The sequence below is a fragment of the Giraffa tippelskirchi genome, chromosome 1 (genome assembly GCF_054371585.1).
Source record: "Giraffa tippelskirchi isolate mGirTip1 chromosome 1, T2T-mGirTip1v1.2.pri, whole genome shotgun sequence".
Lineage (NCBI taxonomy): Eukaryota > Metazoa > Chordata > Mammalia > Artiodactyla > Giraffidae > Giraffa > Giraffa tippelskirchi.
In genome coordinates, this window is record NC_137275.1 from 118,875,702 (window position 1) to 118,899,123 (window position 23,422).

At 39.4% G+C, this 23,422-nt stretch overlaps 1 protein-coding gene across 3 annotated transcripts in view; it reads left to right on the forward strand.

Moving 5' to 3' along the window:
* Positions 1-23,422, forward strand: part of PDE5A (phosphodiesterase 5A) — a 150,131-nt gene that overhangs the window by 89,855 nt on the left and 36,854 nt on the right. For all 3 annotated transcript variants that reach the window (XM_081493237.1, XM_081493246.1, XM_081493256.1), the window contains 2 exons: positions 5,559-5,734; positions 8,863-8,922. In XM_081493237.1, the coding sequence (XP_081349363.1) occupies positions 5,559-5,734; positions 8,863-8,922 (236 nt within the window). The remainder of the gene's footprint in view (positions 1-5,558; positions 5,735-8,862; positions 8,923-23,422) is intronic.

Sequence of the window (23,422 nt, forward strand, 5' to 3'; positions counted from 1 at the left end):
GAGATCAGTCCTGGGTGTTCATTGGAAGGACTGATGTTGAAGCTGAAACTCCAGTACTTTGGCCACCTGATGCGAAGAACTGACTCACTGGAAAAGACCCTGATGCTGGGAAAGATTGAAGGCAGGAGGAGAAGGGGACGACAGAGGATGAGATGGTTGGATGGCATCACCGACTCAATGGATATGAGTTTGAGTAAACTCTGGAGTTGGTGATGGCAGGGAATCCTGGTGTGCTGCAGTCCATGGGGTCGCAAAGAGTCAGACACGACTGAGTGAACTGAACTGAATCAGGAAATAATGAAACTATTTCAACTAAGTGTTCATCTCTCTCCCCACACTGCCCCCAAAATAAATAAATGAATAGGAAGAAAGAAAGCAGAGGAAAGAAATTGAAAAGAGAAATTTATGAAATGAAAAGGGATAGTAAAACAAGAGATGATGGGCAAACTCTAAACAGACATCCAACACAGATAATGAGGGAAATAAGAGAAACACAAATAGGAATGAGAAAGGAAATGTAATTATAGGTGCAGAAGAAATATTAAAAGGTGTTAAATAATACACTGTACCAAAAAAGTTATATGTTTTGATGAAACAGAAATTCTATAAAAATTGGTAATAACCAATACTAAGGAGAGTTTAAAATTTCTCATGGAAGTAGTTGAAAAATTATATTTTTTAAGTCATTAAAAAAAAAAAAAACTCTTACCCAAAGTAAATTCCTACCAAAGCAACCAGAGGACAGGAAAGGATGAAATAAGGTGAGGTATGGAAAAAGAAATAGCAAAATAACTTACAATATGATATGATTGTTAAATGGAAAAAAAAAACCTAAGAGAATCAGCTGAAAGTAACTATCTAAAAAGAGAGTTGCAAAAGTGCCTGGCTTTCAAATTGTTAAAGGAAAATAACTTTCTTACATGGCAAGACAAATTTGTTGGAAAATAATAATGGAAAAAAATCACATTTACAATAGTAACAAGGAATAAACTTTGTCATAAATAGGAACATCTATGTGAGGAAAACTATAAAACTGTAGTAGATAACTTGAAAATCTTCAGTACATGAACTGACAAAACATTTCCTGATAATAAGAATTTTTTTTAAGAAGTTAAGTTTTTGCAGATTAGGTTTTATTTCAGTTTTAATACATGTCCTGATAAGATTGTTTTTCAAAGGGGAAGGGAGTTCTTAACAAACATATAAAAAATTCATCTGGAGGATAACATATAAAAAGAATTATTTATAAAATTCTTCTGGAAGGATAGTGTAAAATAATCAGAGTTGATGGATAGAGAATTGCCTTATCAGAAATTAAAATAATGCTGTATAAGTAACATAATTAAAAGTATTAAATGTGTGCTCAAAAAGATGGCACGATTGATGGAACACAATAAAAAGCCCAATGCAGACCCAAGTCTGATATAATTTGTGTTGGTACATAGTAGACTACATTTCTGTTTCTAAGATGTCGTTGGTTGAAAGACACCATTTTATGGACCTCAAAGAAATAAAAACATGATTTCAGTTACACCATTACAAGCAATTGATGTGAAAAAAGCACATTGTTGAAATAATATGAATTTATTATTTGAGGTGACAATTTAAATTATTAAAGGATGAATAACTCTAATTTTCGTAAGAATCCAGTAGCAATTTAGTGGGGGGGGTGGATTAAATAAATTAGAAGATTAAATGTGATAGAATGAATCTGTAAAAGTGCTAGAGGAAAATATTGGTTTCCATGTAGTCTTAAAACAGGAAGCTTCTTTTAAAAGCAAGACACTGTAGTTGAAAACTTAAAAGATGACTTACTTGAGAAATTAAATCTTTTCTGCAGCGAAAAACTTCCTAAATTAAGATAATTGACAAATACCAAGTGAAAAAAAATTTTTTTGCAAGGTAGGTCATAAGGGTATAAAAGGGGAGGTCTTGTGTGTATGTGTGTGTTAGTCACTCAGTCGTGTCCGACTCTGTGTGACCCTATGGACTATAACCTGCCAGGCTCCTCCGTCCATGGGATTCTCCAGGCAAGAATACTGGGGTGGGTTGCCATTTCCTCCTACAGGGGATCTTCCTGACCAAGGATCCAACGCAGGTCTCCCGCATTGCAGGCCAGTTCTTTACTGTCTGAGCCATGAGTGTTAACAGTTTTGGCATCTCCCCATGTTGTGTGGGAAAGAAGGCGTGAGACCACAAGCAGAATGTAAGAGTTGATGCCCTGCTCTGCCACAAAGCCAGAGGGAAAACTGTGGTTGGTAAGAACATCTGAGCCCTGGAATTATAGAAAAGGAAACCTCAATGTGTGATCTGAGAAACTACCTAGTTCCCTTCAGCATCATTTCCAAAGAGGCCTTCAGTGCCAAGTAGCTCTCAGAGCTGCTGTTGTGACCATGGGAAATAATGTCTGTACAAGTACTTTGTGAACTCTAATAATATTACATAACACTGATACTTTATTATCTAACTCTGCTACTTCTTGGTTTTCACCTAATATGTTTTTGAATATTTTATTTATGGTTGTACATAGTGATTGATTTTGGCTGAGTGATTTTGTTTTATTTTTGGTTCTGCAATAACTACTTTGTTTTTATATATAAGTGCTTCTGATTTTATATCACTTGCTAGTAGACGTGGCATTTCAAATGACCAGTTTTAAATTTTATTACTATACTCTTCATCCACTCTTCCACATCTTTAAGAAATACATTGTGAAAACTGTCTGTAAATCAGTCCAAGCTTTACATTTTCTCAAAGAACCCTGTTTGTTATAAACCTTTTTCTTCTTCATAGATTTTATTTTCCAACTTAGGTATTTCTGTTTAATAGAGTTAAATTTTATGAAGGGTGTAAAGAGATCAATGAGATTATCATGAATGCTCTATAAATATGACTGCTTTCAAAGAAGAATCAAAGTATACTCCTAAAGGGATCACTTGTCCTCACGCATTTTCTTATGCTGAGCGTTACTCTGTCTGCATGAAGGGATCCCTTGTCCTCTCTGCTTCTTATCCTGAGCATTACTCTGTGTCTGCCCGTCTGTCGAGGTGGGCTGTGACACAGCCACATGCTCGTTCTTCTGCCCTGAGCTGTGGTCGGTACGGACAACTGCTGCTATTTGTATGCCATTATATGCCGCTTTAGTACCTTTCAATTCCTGACATATTAATTAATACCACTTAATGGGCTTCCTCGGTGGCTCAACAGTAAAGAATCTGCCTGCAATGCAGGAGCCACAGGAGAAGACACGGGTTTGATCCCTGGTCAGGAAGATTCCCTGGAGAAGGAAATGGCAACCTACTCCAGTATTGTTGCCAGGAGAATCCCATGGACAGAGGAGCCTGGCGAGCCAGATTGAGCCTTGAGATCCATGGGATTGCAAAGAGTCGGACACAACTGAGTGGCTAAACAATAATGTATTCATTCAAGGACTTGACTGAGGCTTAAATTTGAACCGTTGTCCAGGAAAGAGTTCTTTACCTCGGTCCCAAGCCTAGCAGACTGCCTGATGACCACGCCTCAGCCTCACTGGCTTGTCTTTTCCTTTCCATACATGCAGTCAATCTTATGAAGTGACAAAAAGAAAAATCCTGTTTATGAAAAGTGGCCATCACGCAGGAGAAAACTTAGTAAAAATTGAAAAGCAGTTACATTGTGATATGAAGATAAGGAATTCATGACTCTCAAGAACATGTGATGTGGGAGATAGCCAGATGCCTACATAAACAGTTCCATTTTTATAATTTGGGGATTCACAAAGGTTGGAGGACATAACCCTTTTGTTTGTACTGTACATGGTATGTGGCCTTTTAAAATGATGAATGCTGATTGCCATTTACTTATGGTTTTTACTTGCAGTGTCCAAATTTTTAATTTTTCTTGATAATGGAATAAGTGTTAGAGAAGTAACCTCTGCAGTGGTAATACTGATAGATAAGGATGGCTTTACTGTCTAAAATAGAAAAACTCCCACACACAAAGAGCAAAAGGAGGATACAGATAATTTGTAGTGTTAAAAATAAAGTGCACACCAGTGTGATAAAGGGATTACATGTGCAACCATGCATCATTTCAGACTCTCTGAAATCCTTTTGTGCTCCAGGAAAAATAAGAGGAAGCAAACCACAGTCATCATGGGAAAGTAATCGGGTCACAACTGCAGTCCTACATCCTTTGGTTAACTCGGCAAACATTTTTTGAGTCCTGCTGTGTGCCAGGCCTGGCTAGCTGAGGAAGTGGAACTGAAAAATAAAATCTCTAAGCCCAAGATATGTACAGTCTAGAGAGAGAGACAGAAATAAAACTCCCCATGATCCTCCAGGTGATCAAGTTAAGGAGCTAGGAGAGGTGTCTGCCTTCCCTGGGGAACTGGGAGGCCTCTGGGAACTCCCTGTGAAGGGCATGTAGGGATCTCCTGGGTAACAGGAAAGAGACTGGAACCAGCGGGAAACTACAGGCAAAGGTGTGGGTGAGCAAGAGGCAGTCAGGAAACTGCTAACAGTCATCAGACAGGGGTAAAAGGGCACAGGGCAGCTGTATGGTAATAAACTGGTCTTTGGGGCTAGGCTGAGCTGGGGTTTCAACTTTAAACCTAAGCACCCTGGAGCACATGACTTAACCTTCCTGAGACTCCGTGTCTTCATCTGTAAAATGGATGTGAGCGCACCTTTCTCATAGTGTAAATCATGCAGACAAGAGTCCACGTGTGTCCTGAAGCATTGAGCGCCACACCTACTCCGCAGTGGGCCTGCGGTGGGAGTCTGTGTTATGTATGTAGAGACAGAAGAGATAGGATGTTAGAAACACTGTCACCCAGGGGTACAAGATCATCAGACTCCTCGCAGAGACCCCTTAGGATCGGAGCCCCATAGAACAACGAGTTCAATTAAGATTTGACATAGTCTTCCATTTATATATACTATGTGTTTGACTTTCTAAGAAAGGCCAGGACTTGGGAGGTTAGGTTATGATTTTCTTCAAAGATTAATTCTGCTCTTATATCTAAGTAACTAGTCATCTCTACATGCATTTATTTGCAGTATCAAAAATGATTGGAAATATTCTCCTGGATGCAGAGGTACATATTTGAAATTTGCGACTGTGTCTGTGAACTGTTTCCTGCATTCTATTTTGTGAATAATTATGTTTTTTAACTTCTGACTTCTCAGTAAGGAAAAGCAGCCTGGGTGACCCAAAATTTTAATGTGCATCAAAATTGTTCTCTTGGCAAGAGTACAAAAATCCAATTAGTCTCCAAAGGACAAATTGTCTTTGGGGATTCAACTGATATAAAATTTGTGACAGAATCTGGAAGAAAATAGTACTCTAGGATTTTTTGAACATAGACGACATACATTTAGGACTGTGTGAAATGAGTTTGCACGTAAATTAGCTCAGTTCATTTTTCTAGCTTATATTTGTGAGGATCCATTTGCCTATTTGGAGATGCCCAGCATTCCTAAGAGAAAAGCCCTAATACCTTTGGGGGTCTGCGTTAAAGTCAATGCATATTGTGATTATGAATAGTAACCTTTGTTCAATTTCTTGGATTATTATAGGGGTTTGCCAACTTGTTAATAAGATGGAGGAAACCACTGGCAAAGTTAAGCCTTTCAACCGAAACGATGAACAGTTCCTGGAAGCTTTTGTCATCTTTTGTGGCTTGGGGATCCAGAACACACAGATGTATGAAGCAGTGGAGAGAGCCATGGCCAAGCAAATGGTCACGTTAGAGGTGGGCTACTCTTGTGGGATGCCTCACTCTCCCTGACCGAACTCTCAGCTGACACCCATCCCTGCGGCAGCTCTTTAGTGTCTGTTACGTCACTGTGACCTTACGAGAATCACGTGCTTTAGGTGCCTGGATTCCTCTCTCCTCACTTAAACAGCTAAGGGAACTGAGACCCAGGACACTTTAGAAACTTGTCAAAGATCATACGACCATATCAAAGCTCAGGCCACGGGTCCCTCCCATCCTCTACTTTCTCGGCCGAAAGCAGTCCTTGGACCTTAGTGACGATCCACTCACACTGATGATAATCCCCTGCATCCCATCTGTCCTTTCTCCATTGCCTGAGCCTCCCCATCTCACCTCATGAGCACTTGTATTCACACATAAAAAAAAACAACAAAAAAAAAACAGATATTCCAAGTACTCAGAATCAGAAATGAGAAAAAGGGAAAATGCTTTCAAATTACAGATTTGGGGATCTTGAGAAAATTCTGATTCAGTAAGTCCTGGGTAGGGGCTGGGAATGTGTTACTACCAGCCTCCCGCAGGTGATTCTGAGTGTGAACTACTGGCCTGGGAACTGGCCTCAGACAAGACTCCCTCTCAAGCAGGATGCGCCTACCCACGTGGGCCAGCCATCTCCAGATGTGTCTCACTGACTGCCTGAGAACATTCACTTTGTGCAAGATGAAAATTTCTTGCATCGTAGACCAATCTAGGGAATTAGACTTCATAAAGGGCATTCCTTAGTCATTCATACATGGTGTGAAATATATTTTAATGTTTGCCTACTCTTAGCCAGTAGAGATCAGTAGGAATCAATGTTTGAGTTACGGATTGTAACTTTTCCTCCAGCCCCTAAAAAATAAGAGCTAGAAAGATGTGTAAGTCAAGATTTACCAGTAATTAAGATGGTATACTTTCTAATGTGAATATAAAACTCTAAATAGTTTTAGTAAAGTACTATATAAGAGACTTTGGATTAGAAATCAGTAGAAATCTGTTACAAATACACACACACACAAGTATACATATATTTTAAATTAAATGTATGTATACATATACATATATGTAGATGTGTGTGCATGTGTATATACAATTTTTAATACAATTTTTTACGTTTTCATGACTGTACTGAAGAATTGACTCTAAGCCAGCTATCAATTAGAAATTAATCTCTTTTTAAACATACTTCTTATTTGGAAAATTTCAAACATAATGCTGAAGTAGAGAGATTAGCTAAGGAGCCCCCATGTCTTCATTAGCTGTCTTCAATAATTATTGACCTGTGGCTACTATCATTCCATCCATACTCTTGCCCACTTCTCTGCACTATTCTTTCTTATTAATCCATTGATTATTTTGAGACAAGTCCCAGATATAATTTTGTTCAAACTTTCTGAATATTTTCCTCATTGAGATTTGTTTCTATTTTTACACTATAGTTTTATTTCAGTTAAAAATGAGTACTTCTACTTTCACTTAGTATATCCATTTTCCAATTTCCATTCATTATAGGAAATCATATCTATGATCACAGATTTAACCTTGAAAAATTTTTCTCCCAAAGCATTGGATAAAACCTAGGGACATAAATTCCTTATGTTTTGTTATGACAAAGAATTATTTTGACCTAGAAGACATCGTTATAACAACAGTAAAACAACAGTAAATAGCTAACCTTTATCAAATGCTTACTCTGTGTTGTCACATGTATTAACAAAAGTTAATCCTTACAACCCTATGAGTATGGTGCTATTTTTATCTTGTGTGTGATAAAATTAATTTTTTAAACTTAGCATGTCATGTCATTCATTTATTCATTTATCCATGTTGCATTGCATTGATTTATATTAGACTAGTTCAGGATCACCATCTTAGCCTTCCTCAACAAACCACCTCCCTGGTGACAACAGCAGGTTAGCTGTGACCTGTCAGTTTCATGGCAGCGGGAAACAGCAGCTCTGAAGTTCCTTAGGTTTCCTAGTGATTAATGGTTCAAACAGTAAGACAGATCATGTGTATGACCATATTAGACTGTTCTGAATCACAATATATAGACATATTTACCATTTGGCTTTAGATTTTTAATTGCTTACAATTTTAAAAACTAGTTCAAGGAAAACTGGTTTGGGCCAATGAATTACTTGACTTGCCATTTACAGTCTGAAAATGAGGTACCTTTTTATCACTGACCCTAAAACTTTAAGAGATTTTAGTAAATCTGTGTTAACTCTGTCAAAAATGAACTTTTAAAAATATTTAATATGATAGACTATTTAACATGTAATCACTACCCTGGTTTAGAAGAACATCTAAAATATTATCCCATCATTTGGAAGTTATCGCTTTTGAAAATGGAAATTAATGATTCACATGTTAAGTTATAGGATGATAGTAAATCTGCCTTACTATCTTCTTGTAACTCCACTAGGCTAGTGAAAACTGTACGAGATTAGGAGATGAAAGCTGGGTCCCAGGCCCTCTTCTCACTGAGTGTGAGCTCACAGCCAAGTGATTAGAATCCCTGAGCCTAAGTGTCCTCTGCTCTTAATAGATGGATTTATGGGCCACTTCTGTTCCTCTCAGTTCTTGAATCCTGTGAGTGGAAAAGTATCTTTGAATCTGTGTGACATTTATCTCTCTGCTGTGCAGTTTTTCCTTATGAATTCTACAGTGGTCACAGGCCTCATCCAAAAGCCACTTCCAGACTGCTTTCTTCCTAAATATCAACATTAAAATGTCAGCTCATGCAGAAGTCTTTTATCTTGATTCAGTACACCAGTAAAATAACTAAAGTCAGTATTTTTGTTTAAGAAAAGCAACACAGAGTTTTCTGCCAAGTTTGAGCTAATAGTGTGATTTATAAATAATGTGTTTGTTGTATCAACATTGTCAGAGGAAAAGTGACAGTTTTCTTTGAACACAGGGAGTATAACTTTCCGTAGGAAGCATTTGAGTAAAAATCTGAGATTTTCTCTGTTGAAGAAAGCAGCAAAGAAGATACGATGTTCTGAGGAGTCTAGATACTTGTGCAGGAAGGCTTAGGAGAATCCCAGGCTTGAAGTTGTGGTCTGTGTTGAGTATTCCTCTCTTGTGTAACATGCATTCCTTCTGTTCTCACCCCATAGGTTCTGTCTTATCATGCTTCAGCTGCAGAGGAAGAAACCAGAGAGCTCCAATCCTTAGCGGTAATCCTCCCCCTCCTCCTTTGTAGAAATGACTAACCAGAGGCACCTAATTAAGACATAGATATGCTTCTCTCAGGGCAGCTGCCGCCGCCAGTAGTGGTCCCCTAGACCTTTAATTAAATGTGGTAAAAATTTATATGGACATTTATAAAAAATATCTAATCAAACCTATTTTCTTCCAAGGCTAGAAATTCACTGATAACACAGAGCAAATGATAACATTGTATTGATTTTATAACACATTAAATGATTCTGATATTTTCCCAATAATTGTTATAATCTTTACATCTTTCTTAAGCCAAAATTAAATTTAGTTTTTGGTTCCTGGGGAAGTATGGACAGGGGATTGCAAGGTGGTTGTTTGGTTCGAGTACTAACAACAAAGATTTTATAGCTCATTACTGATAACGTACTCTGCGTTATTAAAAATGGAGAATGGTTTTAATTTCTAACCATATGGCTTGCAGAATGTTATTTGAGATTGAGTTCAAATAAGGTCAATTCCTGAATTCTCACAAAGTTCTTATTTCGGATGCTAGGAGAGAAAAGCACATTGATATGTAAGAAGAATGTCTTGAGTTTGGGGATTGATTGAGATTGCCTTGGTTGAGGTTAGTGAAAATTCAAAGCACTTACACACTGACAACCAAGACTGGCCTTGTGAGTTTACATTTTCGTGAGACAACATAAAGTGTATGTGAGATGTCATGAGAGCCGAGTGAGGAATGAGAAGGGTCGTTGAGGCCACTGAGATTCCTTTTCTTTGTCATCATCATTATGGCTTGCCAAATGGTCACCCTCTGTGCCCTTACATACATTCTCTCATGTAAACTGCACAAGCTGTGCTACAGGCGCCACACTGAAGCCAGCGGACTTGCTCAGGGTCGCTCCGGCAGGAAGTGAAGAGTCAGGAGAGAAGCTCACACCGTTGGTGTCCAGAGCGCTGCACATTATCACTGCCCTGTCGGTGATGAGCCGTTAGGGAGGAAGGAGGTTAAAGATGATTCAGATGTTCTTGGCCTTGGTAGTTCAAAGAATGATCATCCCATTCATTAACCAAAGTGGAAATATTAAGAAGGAAAAGAGAGATTTGATGCAGAACACGGTAAGTTTGAGATGCGGGTGGAACAACCAAATAGACATCTTGCACACTGGGAAGGGCAGGTGCAGAGTGGGGAGGGGCTGGTGGCCAGAGTTAGAGGCGGCAATTTGGAAGTTAAATGATAGGGCTTGGGGGTGGAGTCCCATGATAGTGAACAGGAATGGAGCAAGTGCGGGAGAATGCGGAAAGACGTGCAAGGCAGAACTGTTGTGGGCAAAACTGTTGTGGGTATACGTGTAGATGGAAGGGGTAGGAAGAGAAACCAGCTAAGGCAGAGACATGGTAGTTAGGGAGGCAGTTTTAGGCTAGGGCAGGCAAGCAGAACGGTTTTTATGAGGAAGGAGATCCCATCAGTTGTTGCAGGAAGGTTGAGAAATAGGACTGAGAAAAGGCTGCTGGATTCAGTGATTAGGTGATGGTGGAGAAGGCAGCTTCAGGAGTGAAAATGCCAAAGGTCGGACTAGATGGTGAGGAAGTGGGGGAAATGAATAGTAGTTTAAAAAGTATGTTTTGTATGAAAGAATGAAATAGCTAAGAAGGGTGTTGGCTGCATCACGTGAAGTTTTTTATTGTTTTGTTTGTGCTTGTGCGCAGTTTGCTTACAAGCAGGAAAGGCAACATGTTCATGGACAAAGGGGCAAGGTCCAGGGTGAGCGTGAGACTAAGAATGTACTACAGTGACAGAGATCTGGACCTTGAAGTGGTCTAGGCATTACAGAGACATTTCTTTGGCCAAGACCAGGGAAAAGGGGTGATAATAGCTACACTTACTCTGTTAGTCACTCGGTCGTGTCTGACTCTTTGCGACCCCATAAACTGTAGCCCACTAGGCTCCTTTGTCCATGGAATTCTCCAGGCAAGAATACTGGAGTGGGTTACCACTCCCTTCTCCAGGGAATCTTCCCAACCCAGGGACTGAACCTGAGTCTCCTGCCTTGCAGGAAGATTCTTTACCATCTGAGCCACCAGGGAAGCCCCACACTTACTGAGCACTTACCATATACCTGGTGTGTTTGACGTTCTTTGTGTATGTTACGTGTATTAAGGCCACAGCTACCCTATAAGGTCAGTACTAGCATTTTGAAAATGGAATCTGAGATTGAGTTTAGATTGCCATACTCAGGATCTCCCAGGTTGTGAGTAGGTACCAGGACAGACAGTCCAGACCCAAAGCACACACATCATTGCACAGCCCTGGAGAGAATGAGCTAGGAAAGGAAGGAGGGTCCAGACTTGTAGATTCTTGATTAAATCACTGAGTATGAAGCTGAGTCATCTGCCAAGAACAGTTGAAGGAACTCGAGATGATTTCATCTGAAAGGTTAAGCTTCTCTGGGGGTTAGCCTCATTCGAATTGGCTGTATTTCTTTTGTTCATGATGATGTTTGAAGGAATGAGCTGTTTTTCAATTATTTACAAAGGTTTAAAAGTTTAAAGTATCTCTCACATCAGGCTTAATTGCCCATTTGTCTAATCCTCCTAGAGTGCTAGAGTTTTGCACTAACTGCATACTGTGAGCAGGAAATGATCACATGGAGAGAAACATTTTGAAGTGCTTGCAAGCTCTGTGGGATTAATATTACTGCAAAACGAGGCGAGGTTACACTCTTCCATGTGTTGTTTTAGATAAATAAAAACTAGCAAAGATAATGCTAAAAAAAATCATTAGGATATTAAATTTTGCTTTTTACTTTGAGAATAGCGTAGTCGTTCAGAAAAATCTGAAAATTATTTTCTCAATCATGTTTATAATTTTAGCAAGAGAAAAACACTGGAAAAACTGATCATTGCTGTATTGCAGTATTGTTCAAAACCATCTGTTGTTCCATTTGGAAAAGAGATTTCTGGCAGCTGCCCTGAGAACTTCAGGATAACATAGGATAACGTAGGTCAGATAATTCATTTAAATTGGTTGAAATTCAGAAAATGATTTCAACTCTGTTTTCTGTCAACCTAATAAAAATTCCTTTGCAGCCCCAACTGCACAGGTGCCTGCATAATCCAGCAATTATCAGAATTGCTATCTTAGTCACGTGTCTGATGGTTTATCTCAATTTAAAACCTAAAATAATTGAAAAGCTGTCAAATGCTTAATTTTTATTTTTAGAAATGTGTTCTTGAAATACTATGCTTAAGTACACTAAATATTTCTGTGTTCAGAGAAGTTTTCTAGTTATAGCAGAAAGTATAACGAAGTTGATACGAAATTCAGAATCCTTTTTTTCCCCTTGCTTTACTTGACATTTTTGTCCTATTTTTAATCTTATTTTTTGTTGGCTTAAAATTGGGTGTAGCAGAAGTAGGGCCTTAAAAAAGCATTTTGTCATATGCCTTTTAATGATCTTTTATCACAAGTTTTGAGATAAAAATAAAAGGACCCCAGCTGACCTGGTTATGAGCATTAGAGTCACAGTTAAGATATCAGAATGAAATAGTGTTTATTACAAGTAACTGAATATCTGATTGATTGGTTGCCTTTTCTGCCTTCTCTTGCTAGAATAACAGTAAATAAGTATCTATTAGAGTTTAGTTTTTGAGATGAGCTTCTCAGTTTTGTCATGGAGTCAGTGCTGATTCAGCTCCAGTCCCTATAGCTTACTCTATTTTATAGCAATTTCTTTAGTCACAGATGTTTTATCTAAAAGCAAACTAAGACCCTGTTGTGATCCTGAAGGTTCTGTATCAAAATAGTGAGAGAGGAAGAAACTACCCACTCAGGCAGGATTTCCTAGGACAGAATTTATACCTCATCCTGACCTTACCCTTTCAGTGACTTTACACGAACCCTCTTGATCAGGCATGTCTATGAATGCTGCAGGTAACAGCAGTGAGGGGCAAAACCAGACGCCTGATGCAAATCTCTTAATGCCAAAGGCAGTGTTAGCGGACAGAGCCAGTCCCTTATGTCAAGATGCTCATCACATTCCTTCTCTGGGATTTCTTTGGGAGAAAATCTCTATGGATAATCAGATTTTATAAATGGAAAATTTTGAGCAGATAATAATGAAGAGTTGGCCCTATAAGCTTGATAACCAGTGTCACTAAACTGTAGTATAACAACAAGGCATCCAGTAAGGCACCTACTTCCTCACGAAGTGCTAGAAATATTTTTGAACAGTTTGGGTCCTTTCACTTCCTCTACACTGTCAGTTGATGCATTTATTTTTATAGATATCTATAACATGAATTGGGCTGTATGTCTTCCGCATTGCCAGATTTAATCGATTGTTTGATTCTTCCTACTTTCATTTGATAAGTGGATTAATTCCAATGGTAGTCTTAGCTCCAAAGTATGGTGGCACTGTTCTTGAGCTTCTTATGTACTAACTGGATGTTAGTCAGATCTGTGTATTAGTCCCAATTGTAGTCATATATTTTCTCTGAAGTTTTACTTATAAGCATGTATGTACTTTATTGGAATCTTGACAGTCATGTGCCTTCTTTACATGGTTTTGAAAAACTTTATGCTAATTCTTCAGGGTTTTTTTTCAGTCTGTGCCTCTTCTGTATTGCGATTTAAAGGAATCCATTATATAATGTGAAAAGGAAGGAAAAATCATAAAATACATTGATATAGTTATTGAAGAAAATACACTAATCTAGTCCTGCTGTGCCTTACTCCCTTCTTCATTCTCTTTAAGATTTGGCTCCACGTGATGAGTTGGAATAGTCACCTCTTTTTGTATTAGTAATGTTTCTTTCTCATTTGTATTTGAGTCTTCTTAGAGAAAGATATAGTCTAACAGCCTTATAAACTAATTGTGTGGGGCTTTTTCTTTAAGAACACATTTTCTGTGCACATTAAACATGAGGAAGACATTAAATGTCTGTAAGGTGTAATGTGATGGCTATAGTGTGGCTTTGTTCAAAGACCTGGACCCAAACTGCTATGTATACAAGAATGCCCCAAGGGGTGAGATAGTGACTGGAGACTGATGAGAACTTAAAATACCCGACTGGGCATCTCTCCTTGTAGCTACCAATAAACATGTCAAATATCTTAATTTTATTCCTGTAAATAACTTCCTTAAATAATGTATCATTGAGGAAAATCTCTTTTCCTCTTTACATTTATATTGAATAAAAATCAAGCAGGAATGTAAAAAAATGCCTTCATAAAACACTGAAGCTAATTGGAAGAATTTGACATTTATGGAAGACCAAGTTCAGTAGCTGCCCTTCTTTTCAGAGTTATTATGATAAATAACCTTCTGAATAAGGAGCCTGTTCTTAACAGTTGGCTGTTAGGAGTTGTTTCTCTGATTTTTGTTTTACCTCTTGATATTTGATACTTCAGACCTAAGGCAGGCCGAATGCCTTTGACTACAGTGTGACCTTTTTTGTCTAAAGATGGTACAGTTGAGCACTTCGTGTAGCCACATGTCTGTATTTTCTTCTGTGGTTACCAGAGACTTTGCCACAGGCTAAATATAAACCTTTTTTCATGAGCATCCACCAAAAATATGAAACTCAATAATTTTTAAATGACCCTTATATTTACCTTACTCAAGTGTATTATTATTTTCCATGAGCATGTGCTTTATGGACTTCAAGGAGACTATACATTTTTAAAATGTATTCTTTCCTATAAAGTTCCTTTTCCATGGTTGTGTAAAAGGGACTCCAGGGTGTCCCCTTCTGTTATGTAAATACTTATTTCATAATAAGCGATAGTTGAATAAAAGAAGGGCTATCATGTGTCTTAAGTAAGGTACTGATAAAGCTCAGGAATGACTGTCCTTGACTTTATAAAAATAGGTGACTTTATTAGTCAGGGTTCTCCAGAGAAACAGAACCCGTAGGAGATTTTGTATATACATGTGAGAGATTCTTAGGAATTGACTCACGTGATTATGGGAGCTGAGAAGTCTGGCAGGCTGCTGTCTGCAAGCTACAGACCCAGGAAGCCAGTGGTGTCATCTGGTGGAGTCTCAGGGCCGGAGAACAGGGCAGGCTGATGGTTGAAATCCTGGTCCAAGAGCCTGAGAAGGTATGGGATATCCCCACTCCAGCAGGGTGGGAGGCAGCAAAAAGGGGCAAATTCCTCCTTTTTCCACCTTATGTTCTATGCAGGCCCTCTGTGGCCTGGGTGATACCCACCCACACTGGAGAGTACAGTCTAACCTACCGAGTCCACTGACTCAAATGCTCGTCTCCTCCAGTAACACCGTCACAGACACACACAGAAGTGTTTAATTTGGGCACCCTGTGGCCAGTCAAAATTAACTCTTCGAAATGGCTTTAAAAAAGCAAATGTGTACTTAAGTTCTCCATCACTGTGTTGTTAGCGATCACTTATGCAAACTATCAGCATACTTGTGTTGTCATTACTTAAAAATCTATGTACTTCAATTATTTATGCATCTGTCTTCTCCAACAGACTGTTAGTCCTTGAGTCATATTTTAATAATAATAATAATAATAGAAATAGTTACTATTTAGTGATTGCTTAACAGGAACCTGGTTTACATGCTTTGTTGAATGACTGATTATGGAAAATTCAGTCTTTTAGAAAGTCTGTAATCTAGCACGAAATAACACAATTCATAATCCTTCAAAGCATTCAACAAGATTATACTTTCTTTTTTCTTAAAATGATTATGAAGCTAGAAATAATTTAATAGTTGAATAAAACTGCCTTCTAACTGGTCACAGAGCTGGTCGTGTTGAGGGGTGCTCAGATACATTTTCATTGCCAGCTTTCAGTTGCATGAATATAGCATGATGTTTAAGAACGTGAGTCTAGAGAGAGATGTCTGGGTTCAGATTCCACCTCTGTGATGCCAGGCAAATCTGTGCCTCTGTTTCTTTATGCCTCAGTTTCTTCCTCTGTAAAAAGAGGATAATAAAGGAACTTCCTTCAGAGACTTGGAGTGACCAGAGTTCCTGGTACATCTGCCCCCTCCACATACACGTTATGTGTCAGTTACTGTTAGTAGTGGTGATACTGGGAGGAAAATCAATTCTAATACAGGAGAAGCAACATTGAGGCCTTCATCTTTCCTGTCATGTTCCAAGTCTTTTTGCTTAAGCTGTTCTAATTACACACACCCAGGAAAGTTGTTGGAAGATGGTGGGAACTAAAGTGCCCACTGAGCTGAGAAGGTATCTCTAAATGAGGCAGGCAGCTCCATATAAGCAATGGATCATTTCATTGTAAGGTAACTTATGGGGTGGAATCAGATGAGCAACAATCTGGAAGCATCTAGTGTTGCACTCCACACCACGGGGGCCCACTGGGACAGTTGTATAGTTTTCCTGGGGTGTGGGGACAGGTGCTTGGAAGCAGGGAGTGCATTCCTAAGTCAAGATTTATGAGTGGGTAACTAATCTTACAGGTACTAGGAATATGTTAGGGAAGGTCTTCACCATTGTTTGGAGCTAGCAGGGCATAGAGGTCACCTGGACCTAAATAGTATCTATTAAGTACAAAGCCCTTGATGACAGAGAAATTATTTACTGCATAGTACAGTCCTGGGGAGGGTCAGTGGAAGGTCAACATGGGCCCACGATGGTGTCAGTTGTGCTAACAGGTATATAGACGTATACACTCATTTTCTAACTAGCCAAAGAACAACAGGTAGGTGGAAAACTTACTGGAAGAAAAAAGCACCATGTGTTCTAAGGTAAATGTAAACCTTTTGCTTATGAATTATATATAACCAATTCTCTACTTGAGGGAAGTCATCTTGAGTTGACCATTTTAAGTAACTTCCTATGAGAGCCGCTAAAAAGCAGAAAACTTTTGGTCATTGTTTTCCCATCCTGAGTTTCCAGTGTTCTTGCAAGTGAATGAATCAAACTTTATTGACACTTACACTGAGTTTTTAAAATTACAATGTGAAGTATTCATTGTGCAAATGAAAGAAGGAAGTCAGCTATAAATAAAAATTTTCAAAAGTAAATAAAGTGAATACTTGAATTGTAAGAGGAGAAGGCACAGTCTACAGTTTATCTGTTGTGTCTGACATAGCATGGCTCATTACTAATTTTAATGTTTGTATTATAGCTCTTTACCAAATTAAATTATTGTTAAATATTATATATTATTAAATATTGTTAAAATATTATTAAATATTGTGTTTAAATATTATTAAATATTGATGAATTGATTAGGTGCTTGATGATCACAAATTTTTTATTTATACATTCATATTTATCTCCTGTTTTATGTGAGTATTATGTTAGGTGTTCCAGATATAACAACGAATAATCAATCTCTTGCCTTCTTGGAACTTAAAGAATAGTGAGGGACTAAATGTATAACATAATTATATAATATTATGTAATTATAATCAGGACAAAAGGTGCTATGACTGTAAAACATAGGCAGTGTGAAATTATGCTATAGACATGTTCCAGCATGAGCAGTGCGGTATGTACAGTTACCCACAGCTTCTCAAATGTCTCAGTTTCATTCCTGATGCCTCACTCGCTCCTGATCAGTGCTCAGTGTTCATGTATGAGGTGTGGCAAGTCTGATTTCATCCGATACTGTAATTCAGCGACCTGCAGGGTAAGATTGAGTGTGGGTTTCGGCTACATTAGTGCTTCAACAGATAGAATGTTTTAGGAAGGCCATAAAAACTCTTTACTTTTCTGATCATGACTTGGCCTCACAATTTATATATAGCCCAGAACGTCTCCTTCCTTTCTTCAATCCTCCCACAGCAGCTGGAAGCAGCCTTCCACCACCGTGTGATACGGCGGCCATCACAGGTCCTCAAGAAGGATTTCCTTCTTTATAACTGCAAGTGATGACCTCAGTGACTATTATATGCTATTGGTTATTAATAACCAGTCTCTAATGCAGCACTTCTCACAGCTCCGCACTCATCAGAATCATCTGGAAGTTTCATTATAATACAGATGGCTGAGCTCCACTCCTAGAGTTTCTTGATTGAGTAGTTCTGTGTGGTTGGTGGCTGTTCACTCACTAAGGCGGGTCCGACTCTTTGCGACCCCATGGACTGTAGCCTGCCAGGCTTCCCTGTCCTTCGTTGTCTGTGTTCTGTGTTACAGTCCAGGAATTTGCATTTCCAGCAAGTTCTCAGACGCCACTGCAGATGCTGGAACCAAGCTTTGAGAGGCGCTGCTCTAACGGAAACTTGATTCTCTTCTGCCTTCAAGTCCAAGAGAGCTCTCTAAGCCAAAGGCCTCACCTTGAGAACCTGTTGCCCACCGACACTTTGCCCGAAGAGCACCATCAGGACTCAGTTGCAGATAACAGAAGCTCCTTTAGCTGTTTGAAGCAGAAAATAATTAAGTGCTTTCAAATAATTGGAGAGTGTGGCTGGATGACCTCAGGAATTAGTCCTAAAACAGAACTGTAGCTTCGGCTCAGTGTGGGAACTCCCATGAAAGCCAGAATCAGAAAGCCACGAGAGCACCTCCTTCCAGAGTCAGCCGTGGTGGCACGGTTTGGGAGTGAGAAAGCTTCTGCTGGAACTGCAGCCTCCAGAGCTGCATGACACCCTCTGGAACCACATTTCAGGAACATGGGTTCCTCATGTGTTAGTTTGAAATTCAGGTCTCCCTCAAGTATACCTCATGGAAGAAACCAAATTCCATCTGGAACCCTAGATGAAAGGGAGTCCGGGAAATAAATTTTTGAGCTTTCTTGACTCTTCGGAAAATGAAGGCTCCCTTGGAAAAGGTTGATATAGATATTGTGTTAATAGAGTCTTGCTACAGCATCTACCACAGAATGTTTCTTGGGTGCAGCTGAGACATACAAAAACAGGAAAGAACTAGCTATATGATAACATGAGGGCTGTATTCTAAAGTGAGGCAGAGGAGGAGAAACAAAGAGACCCAGAAGTGAGGGAGTATTAATTAACCTTGAAGACAAATGGCCAGGATACAGACACCTCCCTACCCCTACATTAAAAAAAAAAAAAAAATAGATGAATAGATGGCAATTTCTGAAAGCTCAATTTTTCATTTAGGGCGTTCCTGCAGTAAGTATAGAGGCCACCGTATAACCAGTCTCACCCTCCTCTGCTCTCATGCTGGAGGCTAGGATCCTGTATTTAAGCCTTCTTAGAGGAGGAAAGTCTCTTCTCTCCTATGTGAGGAATCAAGCATGAAAAGCATATATAACCATAACAGCTAAGGTGCGCCATGTATTTAAATGGTTAGAGAATTGGAGACAGAGCCTGGACCTATACAAGAATGTCACTGGCAAGATTTAGATGCCACTCACAGGGTGGCCTTGGGTCCCAAAGTGAAAAGGCAGTAAGAAATCCTAGTTGTGGTCACAGATAAATTAAGCCTTAGAGACGATCTGATCCAACCCCCTCATTTGACAGGTGAGAAAATAGGCAAAGGTTTAATGTCTTGTTCAGGGTGACAAAGTCAGTGGGACATTGGGACCAGAGCCCCTAACAGCAAACTTGCTTCACCATGTGCTTCACCTTGCTTTTAGATTTCTCTTTTTATGATCATTATCAGTTCAGTCACTCAGTGGTGTCTGACTCTTTGGGACCCCATGGACTGTAGCACGCCAGGCTTCCCTCTTATCACCAACTCCGGAGTATTTATTTTATTCTTGGCTGCACTGGGTCTTAGTTGTGGCATGTGACTCTTTCCTATACAGGCTCTGTAGTTGGCCACAGGCTTTAGTTGCATGTGAGAGCTTAGTTTCCCCAACAGGGATCGAACCTGAGTTCCCTACATTAGAAGGCGAATTTTTAGCCACTGGTCCACCAGGGAAGTCCCTTTAAATAAAAAAATGTGTTTGTCTATGGCTGGGCTGGGCTTCACTGCCGCGTGCCGGCTCTCTCTGGTCGGCTGCAGTGCCGGGGCTGCTCCCTGCACTGGCTTCTCTCGTGGAGCGCTGGCTCAGGTGTGCAGGGCTCAGTGGCTGTGGCACACAGGCTTAGTTGCCCCGCGGCATGTGGAATCCTCTCGGATCAGGATCAAATCTGTGTCTTCTGCATTGGCAGACAATTCTTAACCGCTGGACCACCAGGGTAGTCCAGAACAACTGGTTCTGATTAAAGATCACTGAGCAACGTGTCCAGTTTCACCCTTAGTGAATTTCACGTCCAGAGTTGTTTGTCTTTGTTTTTAATTTTTGCAAGAATGGTGAAAAGGGATCTAGGCCTTAGAAAAAGGAGTCATAATAAAAAAGGGACTTAAATGAATTTCCTCTAAAGAGTCATGCGAGGAATAGTTTATTACTAGTTTCTTTATTAGTTTGAGTGGCAGATGTAATTAAAGGACTCAGAAGAAAACTGACATTATATTACCAAACTGTTTGCCAGGTTAAATATTTAATCCAAGGAGCTTTGTATTTTTTTTTTACATTCGGTATTTGGTTAATTTGACATGGATTAGAACGCCCAACTCTAGAAAGGCTTAACTCTATTCAAATTAAGCGGGCAAATAGCTAATTGCTATTGCCTAAGAATTCACAAGCATTGTGCTCTCACATGGGAGAATAAGCAGTATTGTTGTTGTAGTGTTGTTGTTTAGTCACAAAGTCTTGTCCTACTCTTTTACAACCCCGTGGACTGTAGCCCACCAAGCTCCTCTTGTCCATGGGATTTTCCAGACAAGAATACTTGAGTGGGTTGCCATTTCCTTTTCCAGGGGACTTTCCCAATCCAGTGATCGAATCCGTGTCTCCTGCATTGCAGGCAGATTCTGTATCACTGAGCTGCCGGGGAAGACCTTTGAACAGTGTTAGTTGGGAGAAGGCAATGGCACCCCACTCCAGTACTCTTGCCTGGAGAATCCCATGGACAGAGGAGCCTGGTAGCCTGCCGTTCATGGGGTCGCTAGGAGTTGGACACAACTGAAGCGACTTAGCAGCAGCAGCAGCAGGTGGTATCATAGTTCCAGAAGTTTTGAACTGGGTTATTCAGTCATAATACATACACATATTTATAGCACTGTATTGCTTTACAGAATCTATAAAATGTTATTTCTGCTAAGTCTTCAATATCATAAGTTATATTATCCCCCAAAGATTTCACTTTGCAAATTCTGACAAACCAAACCATCCCTGAAAGGAAGAAGCTATGAAAACCCAGAATTGTATATATATAACCTCTCCCAGACACACCACATCTTTTCCCCTGCTTATTAGTAAGATGTAGAATATTTTATTTTATAAATGGTAAGTTAGAATGACAGGCAGTATGTTTTATTTCAAATCCCCTGTATCCCAAGCCCTCTCAGGGCAAACAAAGTTGAATTCTCTTGTGGTCGTCAGAGAAGCAGTTTATGAGAGCTTTAATGATGTATGACTTTCTCATCTTATTAGCAATAGATCCCAAGAATCTGGAACCTCTGTATCACTGACCACAAGGTTCTGAAGGAAAATGTCTGCACATCCCCCTTAGATCAGCTCGAAAGGTTGAGTCATGGTGTGATGAGCCTGATCAAGCAGAAGAAAAGAGTCTCTTCTCTTGGAAGAGAGTGGTCAGGAATTAAGAGTGTGTAATGGAGCAAGGCACCAGGCATGTTGGCTGTCTTTATCCCATGGTGTTTAGAATATCCTTTGTGGAAGAAGAGAAACTTCCTGCTGTAAGAATAATGATGCCCTAAGGAATGAACATCTGTTCTCTTGTGCAATGTTTAAGAGAAGCAGCTGTTATCTGCTTTGAGTTAAAAGGTAGGTTTGCTCCCACCTCCACACTTCCGAGCTCCACTCCAGTGCCTGCTAGGTCTCTGATGCTGAAGGCTGCTGTAAACAATGCAGCCATTTACCCAAACATTTGCAGTCCTCCTCCCTTCACCTCCTTTAGCCCATGCCTTAGCCTGTGGAGTTGACCGGACAGAAGGCATACTTTCTCGTGAAATTTGGGCTTGGGGAAAGAGACTTAGTTTGGAGTATGAAGAGGGTGACATTCTTTTAAAGTTGAAACATATCTGGTATGCGTAAGTAAAAGGTGCCAGTCAAGATTCACAGAGAATGTGCACGTGCCCTCAGCTTGGTAGGGGAAAGCTCTAGGTTGCTCCATAAGGTTTTATAATACTATGTTTGACCTTTTCACTTCACAAAAAGATGGAGTGAGAGCAAAGAAGTGATATGGCAGATACTCAGAGGAAACTTCAGGGGTTTAGAGAAAATCAAGGAAAAAACATTAGAAGGAAGCTGGTTGAGATTTCTGTATTTTCTTCCCTCTGCCCCACAGCAAGTTAAAGCCTCTTTTTATCAGATGAATTTCAGCCAGATGTGGCTAAGGCCACTAAAGTGCTGGCAGAGTAAATAGTCAAGAGGGTTGAGGAGGGAGGTTCTTATAAGTTTTCATGCTGGTGGGGGCCTGGCAGAGATTCTAGGAGCGAAACCTGCTCAGTCTGAGAGGGTGTGGGGTCGGGGAGGAGAGCTGGCTGTGGCTAGTCGCTTCATGGGAATTGAAGCTCAGCGTGGCCTGATTTTCCAGGAAAGACCAGAAATACTGCTTTATTGTTAAAATCTCCCAATTTTTAAATAGTGTAACAAATAATGGTGACTTTTAAAAATATTCAGTACCAAACAGATTGGAATGAATGCATCTGCTAGTTTTCCAACTCAAAATTAATGGACTTCACCTTTCTAGGAGGATTTGGGACCTTAAAACCAGACCTTGTAACTTGTAACTCAAATTAAGTGAAGAGAATGAGATTTTTTTCCCCTCCCATTCATTTAGTAAGTATTCATATTAACAAATATCAAAACTATATCCATAATAGATAAGATGGATACAAAGATGTGTAAGATACAGCCGCACCTGTCAATCCAGTGTGGTTAGGAGCAGATAAACAGGAAAGTACATTGTAGTGAATTTTGTGTGATTAAACAGGTAGTCCCACAGTGGGCTTGGCTCTGAAGGGCATTTATTAATAACTCTAATTTGGATGGGAACTGTGTCTTAAAGAAGTCCTTTAGTTAAAGAAAGTAGGAGAAGCAGGAGGTAAAAGGAACATTGATTTTTTAAAAAGAGCAAGGTGTATTTGAAGAAATTGCAAGTGTTTACTACCATTAGATGATTAAAAATCAAATCAAGGATGGAGCTAGAGTATCCATTTCATAAGGTTGTCTTGAGAATTAAACATATAATGGTTAGAACATTATCATTATCCTGTTCACTACTTATTCTCAGTCCATAGTACTGGGATGGGTCCAGAATAATTGCTCAGTAAATATCTGTTGAATGAATTGACACTGAGGAAATATAAAGCAGTTGGATCACTGGACTCCTTAGATCTGCCTAGTGTTCCAGGTACAGTTACCCTCTCTCCACCTGGCCTTACTTAGAAACATACCAGTTATCCACAAGGGGCTCAGTTAAAAAAAAAAAAAAAAAAAGGAATAACTTCTATAGTAAAATATTTCTAGTGTATGACATTCAAAAGAAAAAATTAAGTCCAATGTGCCATTTCCGAAAGTAAAGCAAGAAAACTCTG